The sequence below is a fragment of the Rhinichthys klamathensis genome, unplaced genomic scaffold (assembly GCF_029890125.1).
Source record: "Rhinichthys klamathensis goyatoka isolate OS25496 unplaced genomic scaffold, OSU_Roscu_1.1 h1tg000064l_1, whole genome shotgun sequence".
NCBI lineage: Eukaryota > Metazoa > Chordata > Actinopteri > Cypriniformes > Leuciscidae > Rhinichthys > Rhinichthys klamathensis.
The window spans coordinates 1,920,406-1,946,066 of NW_026606607.1; the positions used below are offsets into that span (position 1 = coordinate 1,920,406).

The 25,661-nt window shown below is 39.3% G+C and overlaps 2 protein-coding genes across 2 annotated transcripts; both read left to right on the top strand.

Annotated features, from left to right (window-relative positions):
- The first annotated feature begins 27 nt into the window (after positions 1-27).
- On the top strand, positions 28-5,275 carry enkur (enkurin, TRPC channel interacting protein). The gene is made up of 5 exons (XM_056249845.1): positions 28-298; positions 1,026-1,171; positions 1,330-1,562; positions 3,511-3,657; positions 4,950-5,275. Exons 1-5 carry the CDS (start codon positions 219-221, stop codon positions 5,121-5,123), a joined length of 780 nt encoding a protein of 259 aa, XP_056105820.1. The 5' UTR covers positions 28-218; the 3' UTR covers positions 5,124-5,275.
- A 1,061-nt stretch (positions 5,276-6,336) lies between these two features.
- On the top strand, positions 6,337-24,836 carry prtfdc1a (phosphoribosyl transferase domain containing 1a). The gene is made up of 10 exons (XM_056249789.1): positions 6,337-6,364; positions 6,442-6,542; positions 6,708-6,814; positions 7,510-7,693; positions 13,486-13,551; positions 16,031-16,048; positions 17,189-17,271; positions 18,103-18,149; positions 18,273-18,349; positions 24,323-24,836. The coding sequence occupies exons 1-10, from the start codon at positions 6,337-6,339 to the stop codon at positions 24,368-24,370; spliced, it is 759 nt and encodes a 252-aa protein (XP_056105764.1). The 3' UTR covers positions 24,371-24,836.
- Positions 24,837-25,661: the final 825 nt, after the last annotated feature.

The following is a 25,661-nucleotide window of genomic DNA, read 5'->3' on the forward strand; positions in this document are numbered from 1 at the left end:
TAAGGTTTGTTAAACTTGGACGTTTAAACAACTGAAACTATAAGAATCTTTTGTGACTAATGCGGGAGAAAATAAAACAAGGGGAAACTGTTTAATGTTGCTTGGCAGTGGTTGTCATAGAGACGTTTGTTAAATAACACCAGCCATTTTATGCTCATAAAACAGTGTGCAGCGGGACCTTCTTTTTCCTCTCATTTTTGTCTCTATTATCAGACATCATGAGCAACATCATCTATCCTGCAGAGAGCATCTATAACCTTATTCCCAGAGAGGAAGAAAAAGCCATGAAAGCGCCCAGGTAGAGTTTCAGCTTTAAGATCAAATTAATACCACAATAAGCTAATATTATAGCTAAGTGTTCTATCTTTTTTCTATTTCTCTTTTGATTTTAAAAAATTGTTTATTTATTTACATTGTAACACCATTTTCTCACATTGTTACAATTAAGTACAATTCCCACCAGGTCTCATAATGGGAAGCGTATTAAAACTGATCTATTTAAATGGTAAAGTATTTGTAAAGTTACTTGTTCTTGCATTAATTCTTTTAATGAGTAAGTTAAGTTAACGTTATGTAATGTGAATCCTGTAAGAACGGTTGTCAATACACTGTAAAAAAAAAAAAAAAAAAAAAAAAAAAAGTAGCTGCCTTCCATTTTTAAGTACAATCAACTTGGATGTTTAAGTTATTTAAACTGATTTAAAAAAAGTTGAACCTTGTATAAATTATAAAAAAAGAAGATTGCTTAACTTACTTTGTGAGTTAAAAGCAATGTAAAAACATGTTGTCATAACTTGTTGATCATATGATTTTTGCAGTGTATAGAATTAGGCTAGTGTAGAAAGAATTAATGGGAAAACTATAACTTACTTAATTGAAATTGATGTCAACATGTGAAATATATTTTAAAAATGTATTTAAAGTTTGATTATTATATTATATTTCCTATTGATTTCGGGTTGAAAGACCTAGACATTTTTTTTTTTGTGAGATTCATCCATTAATATCATTAATATAATTTCCAGGTACATGTCAAAGTTCAGAGAGCAGGTGAAGCTGGAGAAAGAGGTGAACAAATCCCCCAATAAAACAATGGGACCAGCAAAAGTGGACGTACCGTTGGCAACAAACTATCTACAGAAACACTCCAAGGAACCAAAACTCCCTGAGAGTACATGTCCTTCGTTTGCTGTTTAAGACATTTTGAGCATTCGTTATATTATGTCTGTTTTTAAATACAGATAGATATCTTTTAACTACAATCATAAAATGCCAGTTTCATGTGTAGACCACTAAAGCTTTGCTTGGATCATTTATTTACTATTTCAGAGAAACCATTTAAATATGAAGATGATGAGCTACATGGTAAACCACCAGTACCTGCAAGAACAGAGAAGCCGCTCATGGGTCTCTACTCCAACAAGAACTTTATTAAGACCAACGCCGTTGAGAACATCATGGCACTCCCAAAGAAAGTGCAGCCAGTGTATGCTGACACCAAGAAGGGGGACAAACAGCCGCTGGAGAACTCTGGTCTCATCCCGAAATTCATAAAGAAGAAGGTGAGGAGAGTGATGTGAAAGTGAGTTTCATGTTTCAGTTGCTCTTGTATTTCATCATGCATACAAAACATACTGTGCACAGTATACACACTGCCGGTGCTGGGTAGCAACTGATTACATTCAATCTGGATTACATATCAGATTCCAAAAATGACTTTTAAAATACTCGTAATCAGACTACATGTAACTTTTTATTGATTAGCCTACATATTTTAGTAAATCATTCATTATGTATTGATGCTCACTAATTCTTCTTTTTTAATGTTTTACATTTTCCTTTCTAAAAAAGCATATCACTTAGGCCTACATACATTCAGAAAGACTTCTAGTTTTGTGAAATTGCACACACAGACCAGCCACTATAATTACATGGACAATTGAGAGGCCACAAAGTACTGGATTTCATCACAAATCATTTCACTTTTTAGAAGTGTTTTTTTTTTTTTTTACATTGCAACTTTGCAAATCTAATTTTACTGTGTATTGCTATGTCTTTGGAAGCCTGTTGTCTTTCAGACACATTTTTTATTATAATTTTTATTATTTTTAAATGATTTATTTTCATTTTAATGATTTAATTATTAGCTCTTCATTAAACTCACAGACCCCCTGCAGTTCCATCACAAACCCTGCCGTAATATGCACAGCGCTTCTGGGTTGTACGTCAGAACGTAGGCTCACTATTGCTGGGTTTCAGTCACGTGATTATGATGACGCGCGGAATTCAGATGGAGGGCAGGGAGTGAAGAGCGCAATGGACGAGATGGAGGAAAGTCCGTACTGTACTACTTTACACGCTATTACAAGAGAAAGATATAAACAAAAAATCAAACATATGTTGGACGTGATCCTTACATTATGAAGAGGAGCGATTTTTCAACTGAATTGAAAGATTTTCCTGCCATCGAGGCGGTAGATATCAGCAACTACCTCGTCTTACACACATACTTTGACTTTACAAAGTTCGGAAACGTTACACGTTACACAAACATAGCCACTTAAGTTGTATTAACTCACCTTTGACGAAGTGATCTCTGCACACACAGGCATTTTCCCATTCGGCTCCTCCCGACCGCAGACGTAGGTTTGCAAGCCGTTTTTCCGGAGTTTTTCGGTCAATTTCTTGCATTTTCCCCTCTTATGAACAACAACTTTTGGTACACGATAAAAACTCCTCGTGGTTTGATCGATTTAAGTAACCATAAACGACGCAAAACATAGGCACTTTGAGTTTGTTATAGTGCTTTCTAAATACAGCAAATCACTTCCTGCCCTCCATTTGCATTTCGCGCCATGGCAACGCAGTGGTGTGACGTCATATGAAAACAAGCTATTGGCCGATGCTGGTCATGTGTGTGATGCGTGTGATGTACAACACAGAAGCGCTGCGCTGTTACACTACGTGAACTCACTCAGAGGCCCACAGAGAAGAAAATGAATAGTTGAATAAAGTTTTTGGGGGGGGGTTTTTGCGCACAAAAAGTATTCTCGTCGCTTGATAGACGTATGGTTGAGCCACTGTAGTCACTCGGACTATTTTAAACATTGTTTTTACTAACTTTTCTGGGCCGGCAAGTTTCAATAACATAGAAGCCTATGGAGGAGTGAGACAGCTCTCAGATTTAATCAAAAATATCTTAATTTGTGTTCCGAAGATGAATGAAAGTCTTACGGGCTTGGAACAACATCAGTGTGAGTAATTACTGACAGAATTTTCATTTTTGGGTGAACTATCTCTTTAATGCACTTCATGTTGTTGATAACAAAGAATGGAATATATTTTCTTTCTTTTTGTATTTTTATATCAATATCTTTTCTCTCTTAATTTAAAAAAAGTCATAATTCGAAATCAGTAATCGACTACAATTTGTAAGTAATCTACCCAGCACTGCATACTGCAAAAACAGTAAGAAAAGCCTCAGGCCTGTTTTTTTATGCATGTTCTCAGGACTATGGCCAAACTCCAGAGTACCTGCTTCAGCGCAGACAGGAAGTCAGGAAAGCACAAGAGGAATACGACAACTATGTCAAGGAGCGGATGAGAGAAGGAGCCATGAAACAGCTCTCTGGTGAAGAACGACACTATATCCTACAGGTAAACAAATACAAATGTACTCCGAATGAAACAATCTCTAACTGTTTATAGCCTGTGTTCTGATGGAAGGAACATACGTCATCTTCCTCGAGAACTTGCTGAACTAGCAGCATTAATCTCCTGGTGAGCAATTGCTTGTGTTTGTACTGTAGTTGTCCCTCAGTTTGTAAGTTGTGTGTTGGATAAAAGCATCTGCTTTATGGGTAAATGTAAACAAAATGAACATGACCTTTTTTTAAATATTAAGATTTTAAGCACAAATGTAAATGATTTTATAAGGGAAAACATATATTTTTTATGACTGGTCACCGTCTTTTTAAGATTTTACATCATGTTTAATCTTCTGCAGATTACTTAAATCGTCCTGAAGTGTAATGAATACTTTAAAGTACAAATATTCCATGTTAGTCTCTCGCTTAATATGAGATCATAGAGACTGCATGTACAGTACACTACCGTTCAAAAGTTTGGGGTCGGTAAGATATTTAAAATGTTTTTGAAAGAAGTCTCTTTTCCTCACCAAGGCTGCAATTATTTGATCAAAAATACGCACAAAACATTTTGATTGACTTTATATTTTACCATATTTTAAAATGTTATTTATTTAATTAATTGTCAACATTATTACTCCAGTCTTCATTGTCACATGACCCTTCAGAAATCATTATAATACGCTGATTTGGTGCTCAATTAAAATTTCTTTTTTTTTTTCAATGTTGAACAGATGTGCTGCTTAATAATTTTGTGGAAACCGTGATACTTTTTATCAAAATGGAATGTTCAGAAGAACAGCATTTATTTTGAAAACTTATTTTTGATAACAATTTACTTAAAGCCTTTACAGATCCTTTATAAAGGTATTCATAATGTATGTTATAATGCATTTTCTGAAATAGTTGTAACCAAAGTTAAAATACATTACATATTTGCACATTCCTTGTTACATCTGCAGTTGGTCGTTTATTATTTGTTTTAATGCATTGTACTTTCTAAAGGTGTAACAATGAATAGTATCATGTATTATAACTGTGGTTACAATCATTCATGTGACCATATTATAAGGTGCATTACAAGGCATAATTTATGGGTAAAGGGTAAAGTGTTACCCATTTTTTTTGTAACATTATAAATGTTTTGCTGTCATTTTTGATCAATGTGTTCTTGCTGAATGAAAGTGAAAGTGTGAAATTTCTTTAAAACATTTTACTTGATCGCTGAACGGTAGTGTTTAATAATTATACAATGGTTTTTATATTACAAGATATGTCTGATGAATTGATGACTTTTGGCAGGCTCTGAAGAAGAACTGGGACGACCTTCATCATCAGTACCAGGGCCTCTCTGTTGTCACAGACACAGCACCCAAAAAATACAGGAAGGAGCGTCTGGAGCAGGAGATGAACCAGCTGGAGAGAGATATTGACCTGGTGGAACGACACAAAACCATCTACATTGCTAATAACTGAGCGGGATGTTAGCCATTTCAGCAAATATGCAAAAACAACATTTGAAACTCTACTCATCCTCTTCTGGTCCTTCAAGATTAGTTTAAAAGGCTTCTGTAAAGTTCTACAGCAACAGATCTGAGTGCAATAAAGATAATTTTAGATAACCTGAATGGTCTCTGAGTAATTTCATCCCTTTAAAGTTGACGCGAAATGAAAATGATCTCTGTTTACTTTCTTAACATACTGTACATCAGGGCCGTGCACATAAATTTTGGAGGTGCTGAAGCGAAAAAAGGGCATCCCTCTTATAATTATTTATAAAAAGTAAAGTTACCGTACATATTGTTGATCATCATTTGATTAGTTACACTATTTAACGCTATAGGGCTGTTGTACCAATTACATGAAATCAGTAGAAAAAAAATCCATCTTACCATTTATCAAAATTCATTTACACAGCAATTACAATTGCCTAAATAATTTTACAAAATGAATCCTTAATATAGCATTTTGAATATATAAATATGAAATTCTGGGGGGAAAGAAAATAAGACTAGCTATTATGAAACTAAAACTGCCACTAGGTGGCGGCAAGTCGTAATAAACGAATCATAGAATATTCATTCAACTTCAAGTTCACGAAAGTTCATGAAAGAGTCAAGTGTACATTGAATTTATGATTGGGTAGGCTAATTGAATCATTGACTCACCTGATTCGCTCAAAAACGGTGAATCATATCATTCAAGAACGAAACACCGCTGTGTGTTGCTGGGAGACGCAACAATTCTGCTGTTTGGAACTATTTTTTGTTGCCAAAATAGAGCAAAAAAATTCAAAATTGACAACGTTGTGTCTAAAAATGTTCAATTCATATAATCGACTTAAACTGTACTGTTGTATAAAATGAATACAGGAGGCTATAGGAGTGTTATTTTCTGATATTCGAGAAAATACCACTCCTCGTGTGGTATAGTCATGTTGTTTTGTTACAATGTTATGGTAAATTCTTTTCAGTACAAACAAACAATATAACACTCGCTGACAGTTTTGTTAAGATTATCTGTGTCCAGAGGAGAAAGTAGGCTCGTGAATGAGATTTTGTTGTGCTGATGTAGGCTATAGTTCTCCTTTTATGTTCAACATGACGAGTTAAAACATCTAATTATGTGACTCATGTGAAAGAACACATCTCCATTCATAAAAGCCATTAGAAATATTTTTAACTAAACTATGATATCCATGTCTATCAAAAAGGAAAGTATCGCCATATATTGATAATGAAAACATGTAAAACGCATCCCACTGTGTTTAGTGATGTAAAGTGGGTGTGTGCAGTGTGCACAAACATCTCGTCCTCTCTCAGGAAGCTTCAGTTTAATGCACTCTTACACACCACGAACATGGCAGATGTCCAGAGAAAAGAACCAGGCGTTGTGGTAAATATTCCTGACATATTGAATTTTATTTATTACAATTGCAACTGAAATGACAAGACAACTTGTTCATTTTGCATAGTATGTTTTCTTTCTTCTTTTTTAATTTCTACTTACAGTAAACCTTACCATTCTGTTTTATATCCTATTCATTGACTGTTGATATAGATTAAAGACGGGTGGTCAGGTTACAGTTTGGAGCTGTTTAATTATCCTGAGCATTACCAGGGTGATCTGGAGTGTGTGTACATCCCTCATGGAGTCATTATGAACAGGTAAACACACTGCTGACACATATCATAACTGTGAAAATGTGAAAATCCATGTTAGTTCACTGTGCATTAAGTGATAAACTACACAACTTTAGATCAAATCAGATCATTTGGTCAAATTGTATGAGAAATTTGAGTTCATATTGAGATTTCTGACTTTGCAAATAGATCTTGGCAAATCTGAGCTCAGTTTGAGACTTTGTGGAGACATTTTCTGAAACTCTAGTATAGATCTGTGAAACTGAAATCACTAGGATCTTTTTCTCAGGAGAAAAATCTGAGGAGCTGAAAACTTAAGCAAAATGTTTGAGAAACAAGTTGGATATTAATGAGATATTGTAATTTAAAACTACTTCTATCTACTAATAAATTTTTGTTACTTATTTATGTCTGGCATTTTGTATTGAAAACCAAAAACAATATTGCTAAATGCTGTTAAATATCTGTGTTTTCCTCTTGATTGGAGTAAATGAGTATGAATCTATGTAAAAACATGCAATATACTGTTTCTGCATTCAACTATTAATTTTTATCATTGTTTAGCCTTGTGCTTTCTGCTCCACAATCACATTCCAAAGTAATTTGGGTTGATCTACAACTTTGCACATTAACTTCATGTGACCATTAAATCTAATTTATGGAATCACATGACCTTCACATACACAGTTCCTAACATTGTGATCTAATGTGATTTGTAGGATTGAGTGTCTGGCCAGGGACATCCTTGAAGACATCGGACATCATGACATGATGGTTCTGTGTGTTCTGAAGGGAGGATACAAGTTCTGTTCTGACCTGGTGGAGTCAATCAAAGCTCAGAGTCGCAGCGCCAACAGAAGACTGACCACCAGAGTAGAGTTCATCCGCTTTAAGAGCTATCTGGTGAGGAGAAGCAGAAATCTTATGCATATAGCTAAAACTATAGCAGAGTGCTCTATCATGTTTTTCAGTGCATACCTTTTATAACACATCTTACCTGGTTTACCTTACTTTTTTTACTGATAAAAACCATAGTTTACACACCCCTTAAATCCACATCAATTTATGTTTACACCCAGAAATGACCAAACTTACCAAACTGTAAAAAAATAATAGGCCTACACTGCAAAATTATTAAAAAATTAGTAGCAAATAGCCCATCTTGTTAGCAAAGGCTATTTAAACTATCTCCGCCCACCATTGACTGGTTGAATCCGGTAACAAAAAAAACATCTCAGGTTACGACTGTAACCCTAGTTCCCTGAGAAGGGAACGAGACGCTGCGTCGACGGCGCTTTGGGAACGCCCCTGCGTGATTGCGTCTGAAGCTCGTATGTCAACTAGTCCAATGGCGAGAGTGAACGTCATGGGTGGATGACGTCATGACCAGGAAAGGATAAAAGCACATCCGGTCTGACCGGCGTCAGCTTCGATATAGCCGAAGCAAGTCGATCGCCTTCTCAGGGAACTAGGGTTACAGTCGTAACCTGAGACGTTCCTTTTCGAGGGAACTCACGCTGCGTCGACAACGCTTTGGGAACGACGATAGCCAAACACCAGACTTACAAATACCTGTATGGGAAACTGTGGCACTAAAGGCCCGTTCACACCAAGCACGATAACTATAAAGATAACGATAAAGATATAATTCTAAAAATCGTTCTCCATATTAAAGAATAACAGAGTTCACACCACAACTATAACGATAAAGATATGAGGAACGATATCGTTGGGATCACTTTCAGAACGATTTTTTTCCAGCTGTCGAACGATAAAACACTGACAGCCAATCAGAATCCATTCTTATTTAAAGGTCTACTTTGAAACCGCAGCGCGGGCGCGCGCGTGCTTAGAATAAAAAGACCGTTATCAGTCGTTGGTGTGGACGCATATATAGTTATCTTTATCGTTATCTTTATAGTTATCGTGCTTGATGTGAACGGGCCTTAAGTCATAAGCACCAGAGACCCTGGAGCAGCTTCCAGGTCCAGGCTATAAAACCTCAAAAATGTGAGCGGGGAAGACCAGCCCACCGCATCACACACCGCCTGTAGAGAAACCCCTGAGAGTAAGGCTTTGGAGGCCGCCATACTCCTAGTAGAATGAGCTCTGACCACCAAGGGTGACGGTTGGCCAGAAGACTCATAAGCAAGAGAAATAGCCTCAACTATCCATTTGCTGATTGTCTGATTAGATGCTGGAAGACCTTTCTTAGGTGACCCAAAGCAGACAAACAGCTGATCTGATTTTCTTCACGAGGCAGCTTTGTGGACATATGTGTCAAGTGCTCGCACTGGACATAGAAGATTCAGCTTTTCCTGGTCCTGAGTAGTAAAAGGAGGAGGACAGAAAGCTTGCAACACGATAGGCCTTGGAATATTGATCGGCACTTTAGGGACGTAGCCCTGCTTAGGGTACAGAAATGCCTAGACCATCCCAGGTGCGAATTCAAGGCAGGTGGGACAAACCGAAAGGGCCTGAAGGTCTCCGACTCTCTTTAGGGACGAAATAGCCAGAAGAAAAATGGTCTTAAAAGTCAGAAACTTTTCTGAAACTGATTCCAGGGGCTCGAAGGGAGCCACAGATAGGCCTTCTAGGACTATAGCAAGGTCCCAAGTCGGAACCCGTGTATGAGTTGCAGGCAGTGGCGTAACTATCGGTAAGCAGGGTACGCGGTTGCTTACGGGCCCGGACCAATCAGGGGCCCGCTTGACTGGAAGATATTGATTGACAGCCGGGGCCCCCTATCGCATTATTACTACTTTTAGTTTGATCTCATTTGACTTTATCACGATTTTGTTTTAAATAAATAATGACAACAACATATTTTACAGATCATTAAATACATGTGTGAAACGAACAATCATGGATTTTGGTGTAATTTATTTTGAGCTGGGACTGGGGAATCCCCGGGTCGGCTGTTTACACGCGCGCGCCACTTCATGCGTTTTCTCAGATCGGATAGCTACTGATTTATCAAAACGATTCCATTTACAGCTGGTCACATAAATGTGTTTTTGCAAAACAGATATAAATCCGATCTTCAATTTCCGCGCTATATGCAGATTTAATAGAGTTCACGTCACCGAAAGCAACAGATAAGCTGCATTTTATTGATCATCAGCTAAAATTTCTAAATCGAAGACCTTAATTAGAGAGAGCGGCAACAGTACTGGTAAGATCATTTCGTTTCTTTACTTTTAATGAAGATGATTGTGTGTTAAGCGAGCGTCTGCGACTTACTTTCACTTTGATTTGCGATAGTTTGTGCATTGGCTTGATAGATGCTCATCTGCGGTGATGCGTGTTGTTGCAGAAGCGTCGTCATATCTGACTATGACATATAGCCTATAACACGCTCTCACACGTTTATTTTTTTAGCATTTTTAAAGGAGTAAAATTGACATATGTGGTTTCAACAACCAGATGCATTTACACTTGTCCAGTGTCGTCTGGAATGCGGCCCAGACCACCCCCTGAAGTGGTTTGAGCGACCGGATTCAAATCCGTCTCGAATGCGTTTCGAAGGGAATTTACACCTGGTCTTTTCACGATCGGATAGCTATACGATCACAGAAAAAGCATGAAGTGGCCAGGTGTAAACAGTTCCTTGCGTATTGCATGCAAAAGCCTACTCGTGGACATTGCGTCATCACGTGTTGTAGTAGGGGGCCCGCCTTGATAATCCTGCATAAGGGCCCGGTGTTGGCTCGTTACGCCACTGGTTGCAGGCCTCAGCCTAAAAGTTCCACGGAGGAAACAAATAATCAGAGGGTCTCTCCCCAGAGATGCATTACCCACAGGGATGTGGTAAGCCGCAATGGCCACCACGTAAACTTTAAGCACCAAGAAACGAAAACCTTCCATTTCAGGGCATATCATTTCCTTGTGGCTGAAGCTCTAGAGTGAAGCATGGTCTCCACAACCTCGGTTGAGAGACCAGCGTCTATGAGTTGGGCCCCCTCAGAGGCCAAACCCACAAGTTCCATATTTCTGGATGGGGGTGAAGGATTGTGCCCTCCGCCTGAGATAGAAGGTCTCTCCTGATCGGAATCTCCCAGGGAAAGCCGTCGAGGAGAGAGATCAGGTCCGTTAACCAGAATCGGCTCGGCCAGCGTGGTGCTACCAGAAGTAGTCCTAATCCATGCGATATGTGTACAGTCTTACCCCTTATTTCACTTTCAATGCTCAGCACTTCTAATTCCTCGGAACTAGAGCACTGAAGCATTGAGCTCTCACCCCGGGCGAAAGAAGCCGCTGGGCGGGCTTCCAACACCGGTGAGAGAGCGCTGGATCCCTTGGGTAAAGGAAGAGAAAGGACGGAGCCCGTCTCTAACCCCGCTGAGAGATCCATTTGTGATCCCCAAGAATGCCTTCTCCGTGCTGTCTCAGCAGCAGCGGGTCCGGATCCCTGAGGATCGCAAGCCTGGCCACTTTCCTCGAAAAGTGACAGGTGAGAGCGGAGCGTGCGAAGCAGAAGCCTCTCACAATGCTTACAGTCAGCCCCCTCGAAGGCTGACATAGCATGCTCCGCTCCCAAACACATAACACACAAATCATGTGTATCCCCACCCGTTAAATAACGCGGGCAGGGAGAAGCACACAATTTGAATGATTGCATTTGTTTCGCCATGAAATACTGAGTGAACAGACAATACAACAATAAATATAACAGACAGTTTCAACATAGAGGCACAGCTGCTTGCTGAGGCACAGAAGCTAACGCCGGTCAGACCGGATGTGACGTCATCCGCCCATGACGTTTACTCTCGCCATTGGACCGGTTGACATACGTGCTTCAGACGCAATCACGCAGGGGCTTTCCCGAAGCATCGTTGACGCAGCTCGAGTTGCTTCGAAAGGGAACTGGCTAGTCACAGTAACCGTGGCATGGCGATTAAGGATAGTGACTTAGTGACCGATAGGAGTTCAAATCAGGCGTTTATTTAAAAAAAAAGTAAAAGAGAAGCGTGCATTTAAAAAAATGGAGGAAATATTCGAAAAGTGAAAATAAAGAGAAATTGTATGTGGTGTTCTAGCGTTTATTGGACGCGACATGTGCAGCTCATATTATTAAGTCCGAAGAATATGCGAATACTATGCATACAGTCGATCACATAGCCTTTCAAAGTATTATCATATACAACCATCCTTTCCTGGACCTTAAAGTACACCTTTACTGATTAGCAGGGTCAATATGGCTATGGGTAGATGTAGGGGAGAGCCTTATAGGGACAGAAACAAGTTTGGTCCTAATAAGCCAACTTTTATGATTTTAATCAATATAAGCATATAAACTGTTGTTAGATACTGTTTTACAGTGTACTACAATACACTGACGTGCAAAGTATTTGTTAGTATTTGCCACTATTTGCACTAGCTAAGTATATAGCATCTAACACTATTTACACTTAGTGCAAATACCATCTAACTATTACTTACACTGCTGTTTGCACTTAGTGTAGCCTTCTAGTTCAAATAATCTCTGCCAATCATTTGTCTAAATGCTTTGTAACCGAGTTAAAGTGGCCGTCATCAGCTGTAGTCAGCAGAGGGCGCTCTAATGCTGCGCACATGTTATTCAGAAAGATAATATCTTTCTGAATAACATGTGCTCATATTATGTGCATGTGCTCAGAATAGCATATTTCCATGCTACTCTACTATTTCTGCTGTATGCAATACTGTATAGTGTGATGACATTGGACGAATGCAGTTGCCTGAATACCTGGATGATGTACAACAATGTACGATATTACTACATTTGCCAAACTGTACATTAGACCTATACCACAGAGATGGGACCAATTCTTGATTTCTTTCTCTCCCTCTGTGTGTGTGTGTGTCTACTTAGCTATATTTTTTGGGGACAAATTTGTACCCAGAAGTGACCAAAATTTCCAAAAAGCTTCCTTTAGGGACGTCCTCATTTGTAAATCTGGTATAAAAATAAAGTAATTAAAGTTTTTATAAAAATGCATAAAGTTTTGTGTGATGGGTAGGTTTAGGGGTAGGGTTAGTGTAACAGGAGAGAATATACAGTTTGGACAGTATTAAAACCATTACCTCTATGGAATGCCCCCATTTAGATAGCTAGCTGTGTGTGTGTGTATGAGAGAGAGAGAGAGAGAGAGAGAGTGTGAGTATGTGTGTGTCAGACATTTTAACTTCAACTTCTTGACTCATTATTTGATTGGACTGACAAAAATGTCCACACAATGAAATTTTTTTCTACCATGATAGAGAAATCCAAATGTACTACTACAGTAATCAAATATGTCTTTTAGTACTACCAGTATTTTATCACAATATATGTTTATCTGTTATTGAAATACACAGAAAAAATCCAATCTAAGGATACAGTAAAGGCCAAGTTGTTCTGTCATGGTTGGGTGGGTCTTCACAGTCTGTGTTTTGCTGTAACTCATGGGCCCCTAAGGAGCCTCCAGTCCATCATCCTGTGGTCCCGCTTCCTGTCTGGACATGACCAAGCCAGAACGTTCTTCTCAAGCACAGAAGAGCCACTTCACCCCTTCACAAAGGTTCAACTTGACCCTGAGAAGAGGACGCAACCCAATTGTCTCAGCAGACAAAAGCCGCTTCTGTCGGGACATGTCTATGGAGACTGTAAGATCATATGTGCTGACAGGGCCACAGAAGGGGGCTTTTAACGTCTGTCTCTGTTTCTTTTACAGAATGACCAGTCCACTGAAGATCTGCACATTATTGGACCAGACGACCTCTCCATGCTGAAAGGAAAGGTATTGCGCATGTTTGCTTATTATTAGTCATAAGAATGCGTGAACATGGGCTTTATTAGCATATTAGTGACTGAGACACTATTTCTCATATAGTAGGACTATTTAGGTTTAGCGAGTTTAGTGAGAAAGTACATAAAGCTTCTAAGGCTTGTGTTCATTTGTCAGAGGTTTTCAACAACAAACCTCATCGTTATATACAGAGTTCTGAGACCTTATACGACTCAGAAATTTCTGAACTACCAGGACTTGTTTGTTGAAAAAAAAAGTATCATGGTTGCCAAAAATATGAATCAGTTTTCTGAAGGATCATGTGACACTGAAGACTGGAGTAATGGCTGCTAAAATTCAAGATCCTTTTGTAATCATGTTTTAATTGTATTTTTAGGTATTGTTTGATATGAGACTTGACAGGATCTATCCAGTGAATCTAGATCTAGAACGAGAATCCGACTGGATCTTTAGATCGGATATATGCTCTGTATACTGTGGTAATCATAATTTGACCACAAATATGAGAGCAGTTCCATCCTGTGCCGAACACATATTTCTAGCACAATCATGACACCATAAAACTGGTCCAACTGTTCAAAAACTCAAAAACATGTTTTTACAAGCATCAAGTGCCTTTCTTGGCCTCATCAGTCCTCCACATGATCCATTATTGAGACATTCTGGTGCACAAAACTGCAAATAGATTCCCACCTCTATCATGCAAAGAGCCAGAGGCTGTATCCTTGATGAATGGTGCAATATCGCCCAGCCCTCCAAAGCAGGACTGAAGCTGTTCTCAAGGCAAATGGGTCACTTCTTATGACAAATCCACAAGAATAATCGTCAGGTTTGCAGTTCTTTTGTTCACTCCCCTCTATAGTCATGGTACAGCATCCAGAGTTGCTTTATTATTACAGATGTGTCCGATATAGAGATTTCAGGCAGCTCTATAGTGAGCAGATGACTGCTATTGATTATATTCATTAGCAGTAATCTGTCATCTGTCATTAGCTTGTCTAGAATGCATTTACACTATCAATTAAAAGTTTGGGGTCAGTAAGATAACTATATCAAATGAATGCTGTTCTTTTGAAGGTTCTGTTCATCAAATAATCCTGAAACAAAATAGCATGGTTTCCGCAAAAATATCAAGCAGCACAAATGTCTTCAACATTGACAATAAGAAATGTTTCTTGAGCAGCAAATCAGCATATTAGAATGATTTTTGAAGGATCATGTGACAATATGAGTCACAGGAATAAGTTACATTTTTAAATATATTCAAAAAAAAAAAAAGATGTTTTCATTTGGAATAATATTTCACAATATTGCATTCTTTGATCAAATAAAGGCAGCCTTTGTGAGAATAAGAGGCTTCTTCAAAAACATAAAACAATCTTACCGAGCCCAAACTTTTGAACGGTGGTGTATTGCACGTTCATCTAAGAAATTACATGATCCGTGAAGTTCTTATGATAGGAAAAAAGATTACTCAAAAAATGACCCAAAATAGGACTAAATTAAACTGTCAATGTGGCATTCCATGGGTGGATCATGGATCATTCTATATGATCTTTACTCATGAAAACACGACAATTTAATAATATAATAGAATGCCATATTATAAGGTGGCTGTGCTTGGGGTCAGATCTACTTAAAATATTCCACCAAACAATCACAGTGTGTATTTTCCAACGCATTCTCATCCTTTGGCGTCATATAGGTGACGCCATATGACATTTCGTGGAAATCTTACGCACATGGCATCCTTTAGCGTCAATATAACACGCACTGTTATGGGTAGGTTTTGGTCTGGGGTAGGGTTACGGTTATGACGCCTTGGGATCTGCGTCTCATATTGATGCTAAAGGATGCCATGTGCGTAAGATTTCGACGAAATGTACAAAGCGTCACATGTATGACGCCAAAGGATGAGAACGGGCTGGTATTTTCTATGGTGATTTACTATTTACCGGCGTGATTACTTTGACTTCCAACCAGATGGAAATGGATAAATACTCTAAATGTTCCGATCCAATCTGATTTGTAATGCTGCCCGAATCATGCACTGTTCCTTCGTTGGCCAGAGGAGAACTGGCCCTCCGACTGAGTCTGGGTTCTCCCAAGGTTTTTTCTCCATTCTGTCACTGATGGAGTTTTGGTTCCTTGCCACTGTTGCCTTGGCTTTAGACTTGATTAGTTGGGGACATTTAATATTCAACAATATTATTGATCTGCCTTACTTAAGGTGGACGTTGACACAATTTTCTTCTAGAAACAAACTTTGTTGTATTATTTTCATGTTATCACTGTGAAGCTGCTTTGATACAATCTGTATTATAAAAAGCGCTATATAAATAAAGGTGACTTGACTTGACGTGATAACATCCAGATCCTCTCTTGTTGTTTCTGTTGTTTTTGGATGTTGTTTTAAATCTTTTGGATTTTCTAAATTCTCTCTCTCTTTTTCCTCTCACATGCCACACAGAATGTCTTGATTGTGGAGGTAAGATTGTGCTTTTCACCGTGGGTTTAGCAAAGTATGCAGACACATATAAATATATAAATATATATATATATATTAACAAAATCACACAAACTAACTGAAATGAAATGCAAGAGAGAAGCAAACAAAGTTTGTTATGAACAATTCCCATGGCACATGTGCAGGGTAGTCTGGGATTTGTCTGGAAAACAATAGAGTAGAAAGGTATTTTCCTTTCAGATCAGATTTCACATCAGACGTTTTCCAAGGAAATCACCCATGTAGATCACTCCATGTGCTGCTGCATTGAATAACAGTGCTGTTGATCATTATTTCCATAACTTTGGGTAAGTTTTTTTATGTTACTAAACTCTCATTAGAAGTCTTGTGCTACCTAGACAGAATTTCAGGCATCATAGCTGCACTCCGGGGGTGAAGGCTGTGCTAAACAGCAAGCAGCAAAACTCTGCTCCCACATTCTAAAGCAGCATGCAAGGCAATCCCAGAATGCATTGCAATGAGCTCAGTGAAAGATGGAGGACAATGTAAAGATAAATGCTTAAAAAAAGAATTTCAGTTAATGAAAATTAAAGTATTATAAACATAGTTTAACGTTTTTTTTTATCATACGTGTGCTATACACTACCCTTCAAAAAGCCTTTTAAAGAAATTAATAGGCTACTTTTATTTAGCAAGGATGCTTTCAATCGAACAAAGGTGACAGTAAAGATTTTCTAATGTCACAAAAGATTTCTATTTCAAATAAATGCTGTTCTCTTGAACTTTCTGTTCATCAAAGAATCCTAAAAAAAAGTAAAAAAAAAATATATATATATTAATCAGATTTTAACTGTTTTCAACATTGATAATAATAAGAAATGTTTTTTGAGCAGCAAATCAACACATTATAATGATTTCTGAAGGATCATGTGATACGACTGGAGTAATGTTTGCTAGAAATGAAGAATGATATTTTTTTGCTTGACAAAATTGCTCTATATGTAGAGCAGATCAAAGTCAAACACTTATGAGCAAATCCACATGGAATCTGCACCTGCGAATCTCCACGGGAAGACAAAATCCGAATGACTGTAGACAGCAAGGCATGTAGCACTATATCTCCATTACAGTGTAATCTTATATGTACTCATTTCCTCACAGGCAATAGTGGACACAGGAAAGACAATGAGAGCCCTTCTACAGCACGTGGAGACTTTCCAGCCCAAAATGGTTAAAGTTGCAGGGTGAGAAGGGGAACTACATTAAGGCAATAGCTATGTGTCCATCTAAAGTTGTGAATTTAACATATGCACAAAATTGGAATATCAAATAAAACATTTGCAAATAAAGTAAAGTTTCCATCCCATGTGTTCAAGAGAACAAAATCGACACTTGTTGGGAAATTGGTGGAGTCGTGCCCTTGAGCCCTTTGACTTTTAACAGACCCCCTAAAGTGTGCGCTGAGTTTGGTGGGAGGTAATTGAGAAGGAATGGGGGAAAGTCATGTGAAAGGAGGCAATGCCTCCATCGTGCGATGATTGGATATGATCAGTTATGATTAGATATGATTGGTTTGTGTGATAAATCCCTCTTGATTTCATGCACATTCTGGAATCGGCCTGAATACAGACAATGATGGTGTTAATGGGAAGACTAATTAAAAAATAAGTAAATAAATCAGCCACTTAGATATCACCGCTTTATGTCACGCCAAAATTAAACTTGAAATGAGCTGAAAACATGATGACTGTGTGGGGGTTTTAGTGAGCATTCAGCTTGGGGAAATTAAAGGTACATCTGTGACCATGTGTGTACAAGTGTGTAAAAATACAAAAAAAAAGATTGTATTTGGTCTCTTTTTTAATGTAATGTTTATTGAACCAGAAAAATTAAGTGTAACAGGGACATAAATGTGCCTCGTTTTAAAACACCACTGATGGAAACATAGCTAATGTAAGAGGATGCGTGGCCTGAGATCAAATCAAGCTGAAGAAGAGGGGCAGGCCTGACATTTTCATAGTTTTGATCTAATGGAGGTTAAGGGTGTTAATGTGTTCCTGTGTCTCTTCCCTCAGGCTGCTGGTGAAGAGGGTTCCTCACGGGGCGGCAGAGCTCCCTGACTGTGAGTGCTCAAGGGTGCTCAAACATACTTCTGCCCTGCGGAAATGGGCCTTAATGAATCACAATATGATCATCTGAACACGGCTGTGATTCGTGAGAACTGATTACTTGTGTTTCTCTGCAGATGTTGGATTTGTCATTCCCAATCGTTTTGTGGTGGGTTACGCTCTGGACTACAATGAGTACTTCAGGGACCTCAATGTAAGATTACGTCCATTTTTGTTAAATTCCATGACCTTTTGAAGATGAATCGATGAGAGGCTTTGACTTTGAAACCAAAGTACTAAAAAGTACGAATATTAGGCATGTTATGGTGGTGCCCAATTTTTTTGATCCAGTCAACTTATCTCTAGAGCAACAGGAAAATGAAAATTCTGTCATTAATTTCATGTCATCTCATGCCGTTCCAATCCTGTAAGACTTTCATTCATCTTTGGAACACAAATGAAGATTTTTTTTATGAAATCTGAGAGCTTTCTGTCCCTCCATAGACAGCTATGCGACTGACACTTTGACGCTTCAAAAAATTCTTTAAGAGATCATAAAACTAATCCATATGAATTGAGCGGTTTAGTCCAAATTTTCTGAAAAGACTTGATCACTTCATATGATGAACAGATTGAATTTAGGCTTTTATTCACATTTAAACATTCATCAATAGACATGCAAGAACCATTGAGGATCATTCTCGTGTTACGCATCACGTTTGAGCTTCCACAAGAACCATTTGAGCTTCCACAAGAACCAATGAGGATCATTCTCATTTTACGCATCACGTTTGAGCTTCCACAAGAACCAATGAGGATCGTTCTCGTGTTACGCAGCACGTTTGAGCTTCCACAAGAACCAATGAGGATCATTCTTGTGTTACGCAGCACGTTTGAGCTTCCACAAGAACCAATGAGGATCATTCTGGTGTTACGCAGCACGTTTGAGCTTCCACAAGAACCAATGAGGATCGTTCTCGTGTTACGCAGCACGTTTGAGCTTCCACAAGAACCAATGAGGATCATTCTGGTGTTACGCAGCACGTTTGAGCTTCCACAAGAACCAATGAGGATCATTCTCTTGTTACGCATCACGTTTGAGCTTCCACAAGAACCAATGAGGATCATTCTGGTGTTACGCAGCACGTTTGAGCTTCCACAAGAACCAATGAGGATCATTCTGGTGTTACGCAGCACGTTTGAGCTTCCACAAGAACCAATGAGGATCGTTCTCGTGTTACGCAGCACGTTTGAGCTTCCACAAGAACCAATGAGGATTCTTCTTGTGTTACGCATCACGTTTGAGCTTCCACAAGAACCAATGAGGATCATTCTCGTGTTACGCAGCACGTTTGAGCTTCCACAAGAACCAATGAGGATTCTTCTTGTGTTACGCAACACGTTTGAGCTTCCACAAGAACCAATGAGGATCATTCTTGTGTTACGCAGCACGTTTGAGCTTCCACAAGAACCAATGAGGATCGTTCTCGTGTTACGCATCACGTTTGAGCTTCCACAAGAACCAATGAGGATCATTCTCTTGTTACGCATCACGTTTGAGCTTCCACAAGAACCAATGAGGATCATTCTTGTGTTACGCAGCACGTTTGAGCTTCCACAAGAACCAATGAGGATCATTCTTGTGTTACGCAGCACGTTTGAGCTTCCACAAGAACCAGTGAGGATCATTCTCGTGTTACGCATCACGTTTGAGCTTCCACAAGAACCAATGAGGATCATTCTTGTGTTACGCAGCACGTTTGAGCTTCCACAAGAACCAATGAGGATTCTTCTTGTGTTACGCATCACGTTTGAGCTTCCACAAGAACCAATGAGGATCATTCTCGTGTTACGCATCACGTTTGAGCTTCCACAAGAACCAATGAGGATCATTCTCGTGTTACGCATCACGTTTGAGCTTCCACAAGAACCAATGAGGATCATTCTCGTGTTACGCAGCACGTTTGAGCTTCCACAAGAACCAATGAGGATCATTCTTGTGTTACGCAGCACGTTTGAGCTTCCACAAGAACCCATGAGGATTCTTCTTGTGTTACGCATCACGTTTGAGCTTCCACAAGAACCAATGAGGATCATTCTCGTGTTACGCATCACGTTTGAGCATCCACAAGAACCAATGAGGATCATTCTCGTGTTACGCAGCACGTTTGAGCTTCCACAAGAACCAATGAGGATCATTCTTGTGTTACGTAGCACTTTTGAGCTTCCACAAGAACCAATGAGGATCATTATCTTGTTACGCAGTACGTTTGAGCTTCCACAAGAACCAATGAGGATTCTTCTTGTGTTACGAATCACGTTTGAGCTTCCACAAGAACCAATGAGGATCATTCTCATGTTACGCATCATGTTTGAGCTTCCACAAGAACCAATGAGGATCATTCTCATGTTACGCATCATGTTTGAGCTTCCACAAGAACCAATGAGGATCATTCTCATGTTACGCATCATGTTTGAGCTTCCACAAGAACCAATGAGGATCATTCTTGTGTTACGCAGCACGTTTGAGCTTCCACAAGAACCAATGAGGATCATTCTCGTGTTACGCATCACGTTTGAGCTTCCACAAGAACCAATGAGGATCATTCTCGTGTTACGCTGCACGTTTGAGCTTCCACAAGAACCAATGAGGATCCTTCTTGTGTTACGCATCACGTTTGAGCTTCCACAAGAACCAATAAGGATCATTCTCGTGTTACGCAGCAAATTTGAGCTTCCACAAGAACCAATGAGGATCGTTCTCGTGTTACGCATCACGGTTGAGCTTCCACAAGAACCAATGAGGATCATTCTCTTGTTACGCATCACGTTTGAGCTTCCACAAGAACCAATGAGGATCATTCTCGTGTTACGCATCACGTTTGAGCTTCCACAAGAAACACTGAGGATCATTCTCGTGTTACGCAGCACGTTTGAGCTTCCACAAGAACCAATGAGGATCCTTCTTGTGTTACGCATCACGTTTGAGCTTCCACAAGAACCAATAAGGATCATTCTCGTGTTACGCAGCAAATTTGAGCCTCCACAAGAACCAATGAGGATCGTTCTCGTGTTACGCATCACGGTTGAGCTTCCACAAGAACCAATGAGGATCATTCTCTTGTTACGCATCACGTTTGAGCTTCCACAAGAACCAATGAGGATCATTCTCGTGTTACGCATCACGTTTGAGCTTCCACAAGAAACACTGAGGATCATTCTCGTGTTACGCATCACGTTTGAGCTTCCACAAGAACCAATGAGGATCATTCTCGTGTTACGCAGCACGTTTGAGCTTCCACAAGAACCAATGAGGATCATTCTCTTGTTACGCAGCACGTTTGAGCTTCCACAAGAACCACTGAGGATCATTCTTGTGTTACGCATCACGTTTGAGCTTCCACAAGAACCAATGAGGATCATTCTCGTGTTACGCAGCACGTTTGAGCTTCCACAAGAACCAATGAGGATCCTTCTTGTGTTACGCATCATGTTTGAGCTTCCACAAGAACCCATGAGGATCATTCTCGTGTTACGCAGCACGTTTGAGCTTCCACAAGAACCAATGAGGATCCTTATTGTGTTACACATCACGTTTGAGCTTCCACAAGAACCAATAAGGATCATTCTCGTGTTACGCAGCAAATTTGAGCTTCCACAAGAACCAATGAGGATCGTTCTCGTGTTACGCATCACGGTTGAGCTTCCACAAGAACCAATGAGGATCATTCTCTTGTTACGCATCACGTTTCAGCTTCCACAAGAACCAATGAGGATCATTCTCGTGTTACGCATCACGTTTGAGCTTCCACAAGAAACACTGAGGATCATTCTCGTGTTACGCATCACGTTTGAGCTTCCACAAGAACCAATGAGGATCATTCTCGTGTTACGCAGCACGTTTGAGCTTCCACAAGAACCAATGAGGATCATTCTCTTGTTACGCAGCACGTTTGAGCTTCCACAAGAACCACTGAGGATCATTCTTGTGTTACGCATCACGTTTGAGCTTCCACAAGAACCAATGAGGATCATTCTCGTGTTACGCAGCACGTTTGAGCTTCCACAAGAACCAATGAGGATCATTCTCGTGTTACGCATCATGTTTGAGCTTCCACAAGAACCAATGAGGATCCTTCTTGTGTTACGCATCATGTTTGAGCTTCCACAAGAACCAATGAGGATCATTCTCGTGTTACGCATCATGTTTGAGCTTCCACAAGAACCAATGAGGATCCTTCTTGTGTTACGCATCATGTTTGAGCTTCCACAAGAACCAATGAGGATCCTTCTTGTGTTACGCATCATGTTTGAGCTTCCACAAGAACCAATGAGGATCATTCTCGTGTTACGCAGCAAATTTGAGCTTCCACAAGAACCAATGAGGATCATTCTCGTGTTACGCAGCAAATTTGAGCTTCCACAAGAACCAATGAGGATCATTCTCTTGTTACGCAGCACGTTTGAGCTTCCACAAGAACCAATGAGGATCATTCTCGTGTTACGCATCACGTTTGAGCTTCCACAAGAACCAATGAGGATCATTCTCGTGTTACGCAGCACGTTTGAGCTTCCACAAGAACCACTGAGGATCATTCTCGTGTTACGCATCACGTTTGAGCTTCCACAAGAACCACTGAGGATCATTCTCGTGTTACGCAGCACGTTTGAGCTTCCACAAGAACCAATGAGGATCATTCTCGTGTTACGCATCACGTTTGAGCTTCCACAAGAACCACTGAGGATCATTCTCGTGTTACGCAGCACGTTTGAGCTTCCACAAGAACCAATGAGGATCATTCTCGTGTTACGCATCACGTTTGAGCTTCCACAAGAACCAATGAGGATCATTCTCGTGTTACGCAGCACGTTTGAGCTTCCACAAGAACCAATGAGGATCATTCTCGTGTTACGCATCACGTTTGAGCTTCCACAAGAACCAATGAGGATCATTCTCGTGTTACGCATCACGTTTGAGCTTCCACAAGAACCAATGAGGATCATTCTCGTGTTACGCATCACGTTTGAGCTTCCACAAGAACCAATGAGGATCATTCTCGTGTTACGCATCATGTTTGAGCTTCCACAAGAACCAATGAGGATCATTCTCGTTTTACGCAGCACGTTTGAGCTTCCACAAGAACCAATGAGGATCATTCTCGTGTTACGCAGCAAATTTGAGCTTCCACAAGAACCAATGAGGATCGTTCTCGTGTTACGCAGCACGTTTGAGCTTCCACAAGAACCAATGAGGATCGTTCTCGTGTTACGCAGCACGTTTGAGCTTCCACAAGAACCAATGAGGATCGTTCTCGTGTTACGCAGCACGTTTGAGGTTCCGCAAGAGGCTTGTTCTCACGCGTCAAGCAGGTTCGGTTGAGCTTCTGTTCATGTTTGCTGATCATAAGTGAACAAAAGCAATTAAATCTGTTCATAATTTAAAGCGATCACAAAATGGAAAAACGTGTTCTTCTTGAACGGCCTCTTGATGTTGTTAAATGGATGTGGTTCACCCCAAAATGAAAATTCTTTCATTCATTTGAGTAAACAAAAGCCAAAATTCAATCTGTTCATCATATAAAGTGAACAAATCTCTTCAGAAACTTTGGACTAAACCTCTCAATTCATATAGATTACTTTTATGATCTCTTTATGAACTTTTTGAAGCGTCAAAGTGGTAGTTGTGTTGGTGCCTATTGAGGGATTGAAAGCTCTCAGATTTAATCAAAAATATCATCATTTGTGTTCTGAAGACTTACGAAAGTCTTACGAGTTTGGAACGACATGAGGGTGAGTAATTAATGACAGGATTTTCAGTTCTGGGTGAGCTAACTCTTTAAAGCTGCATAAAAAGGCCTCCCCAGCTCAAAGCTCATCATAGAGCGTTATATAAGAGATGAATCTCTGAACCTGCAGCATGAATGTCATCACTGAGTGTTGAGCAGGACTTGGTGAACATCCAAATGAAATCTGGCATGCAGCACAGCATTCATCTTTCCTAGAAAACTCTAATCAGCCTCACACGTCATGTGTTCAAGCCCCTCCTGAAGCTGTAAATGTGATGGAAAACATCTATCTGTCACACTGCAGAAAGCAGAAGCAAACTTTTTGCTGTGTTACTTTTACAGCTCTATTTTCTGCTTTATTTATCTCTTGACTCACGTAAGCAATGTCTTCCCCTTCACAGCACATCTGTGTCATCAGTGAGACGGGGAAACAGAAATATAAAGTGTGACAAAACTCCCTTCGAGAGGAATGGACATTTATATTACCATAACGGATGAAAAACTCATTCTGACACAAGATTACTGTGTTCTCAAATCAGAGATCTGATATCTGTCACTGACATTTTGAATTATGTTTGAAGTATTATATAATGTGTTTTGCATGAATTGAGTAAAGTCACATCGCAATACTAACGTGATATGATGTGGAAAACAGACTTACTCTATTCCATTTTGCATGCTGTATCAGTTTAAGAGCCCAGCTGCCCATTTTGTTCTTTTTAGAAGACATTTGTTTGTGAGACCATCTATGCCACTGAGGACATTCTACGCTTTTCCTAGGGTTGTAGGGAGGCAGGAGCTTTATCCAATCCCAAAATTGGACAGTAGGTTACAGCTATATAAAATGAATAGCAATTTTATTTTTGCATTGTGAAAATTCAAATATGTTACAGATGATATTACTGAAATAAAATGCCTTGATTGTCTTGCCTCTGTAGAAGAGTCCTGATGTCTACTATAGAGGACATACAATAACATATGAAAAGTTGTATATTTCTTGTGTGTGAGACATTACAAAGATATGTGCTGCGTCTGAAATCGCATACTGTCAGAGTTAGTGCTACATTTGAATTTACTTTGCGACCATTAAAAAAGTACATTCTATATAGTATGAATATGGGTAGTATGAATGAAATGTGGACGTACTACATCTGACATGTTACTCTCATGTGACCTACCAGAGTTGCGTCGCTTCACGTCCATTCATCGAATGGACACTTTAGAATCTCGTGGAAGTAGTAGGTCGTCCGAGTACTTTTTTACCGACTGTTTTTATATATTCGGACATGATACTCTTTAAGCATTCTGTTTTTCGCATACTATATAGCAGGGAAGTATTCGATTTCAGACAAAGCGAAGGAATGTTAGAATGTTGCTATCATGTTTTGGCACATTGCTAGCATGTTTCTAACATGAATTAGCACAATGCTATGTTTTCTTCTACAGAAGATAGATAGATATGTTTTCTTCTACAGAAGATAGATAGATATGTTTTCTTCTACAGAAGATAGATAGATATGTTTTCTTCTACAGAAGATAGATAGATATGTTTTCTTCTACGATAGATAGATAGATAGATAGATAGATAGATAGATAGATAGATAGATAGATAGATAGATAGATAGATAGATAGATAGATAGATAGATAGATAGATAGATAGATAGATAGATAGATAGATAGATAGATAGATAGATAGATAGATAGATAGATAGATAGATAGATAGATAGATAGAGGCCTT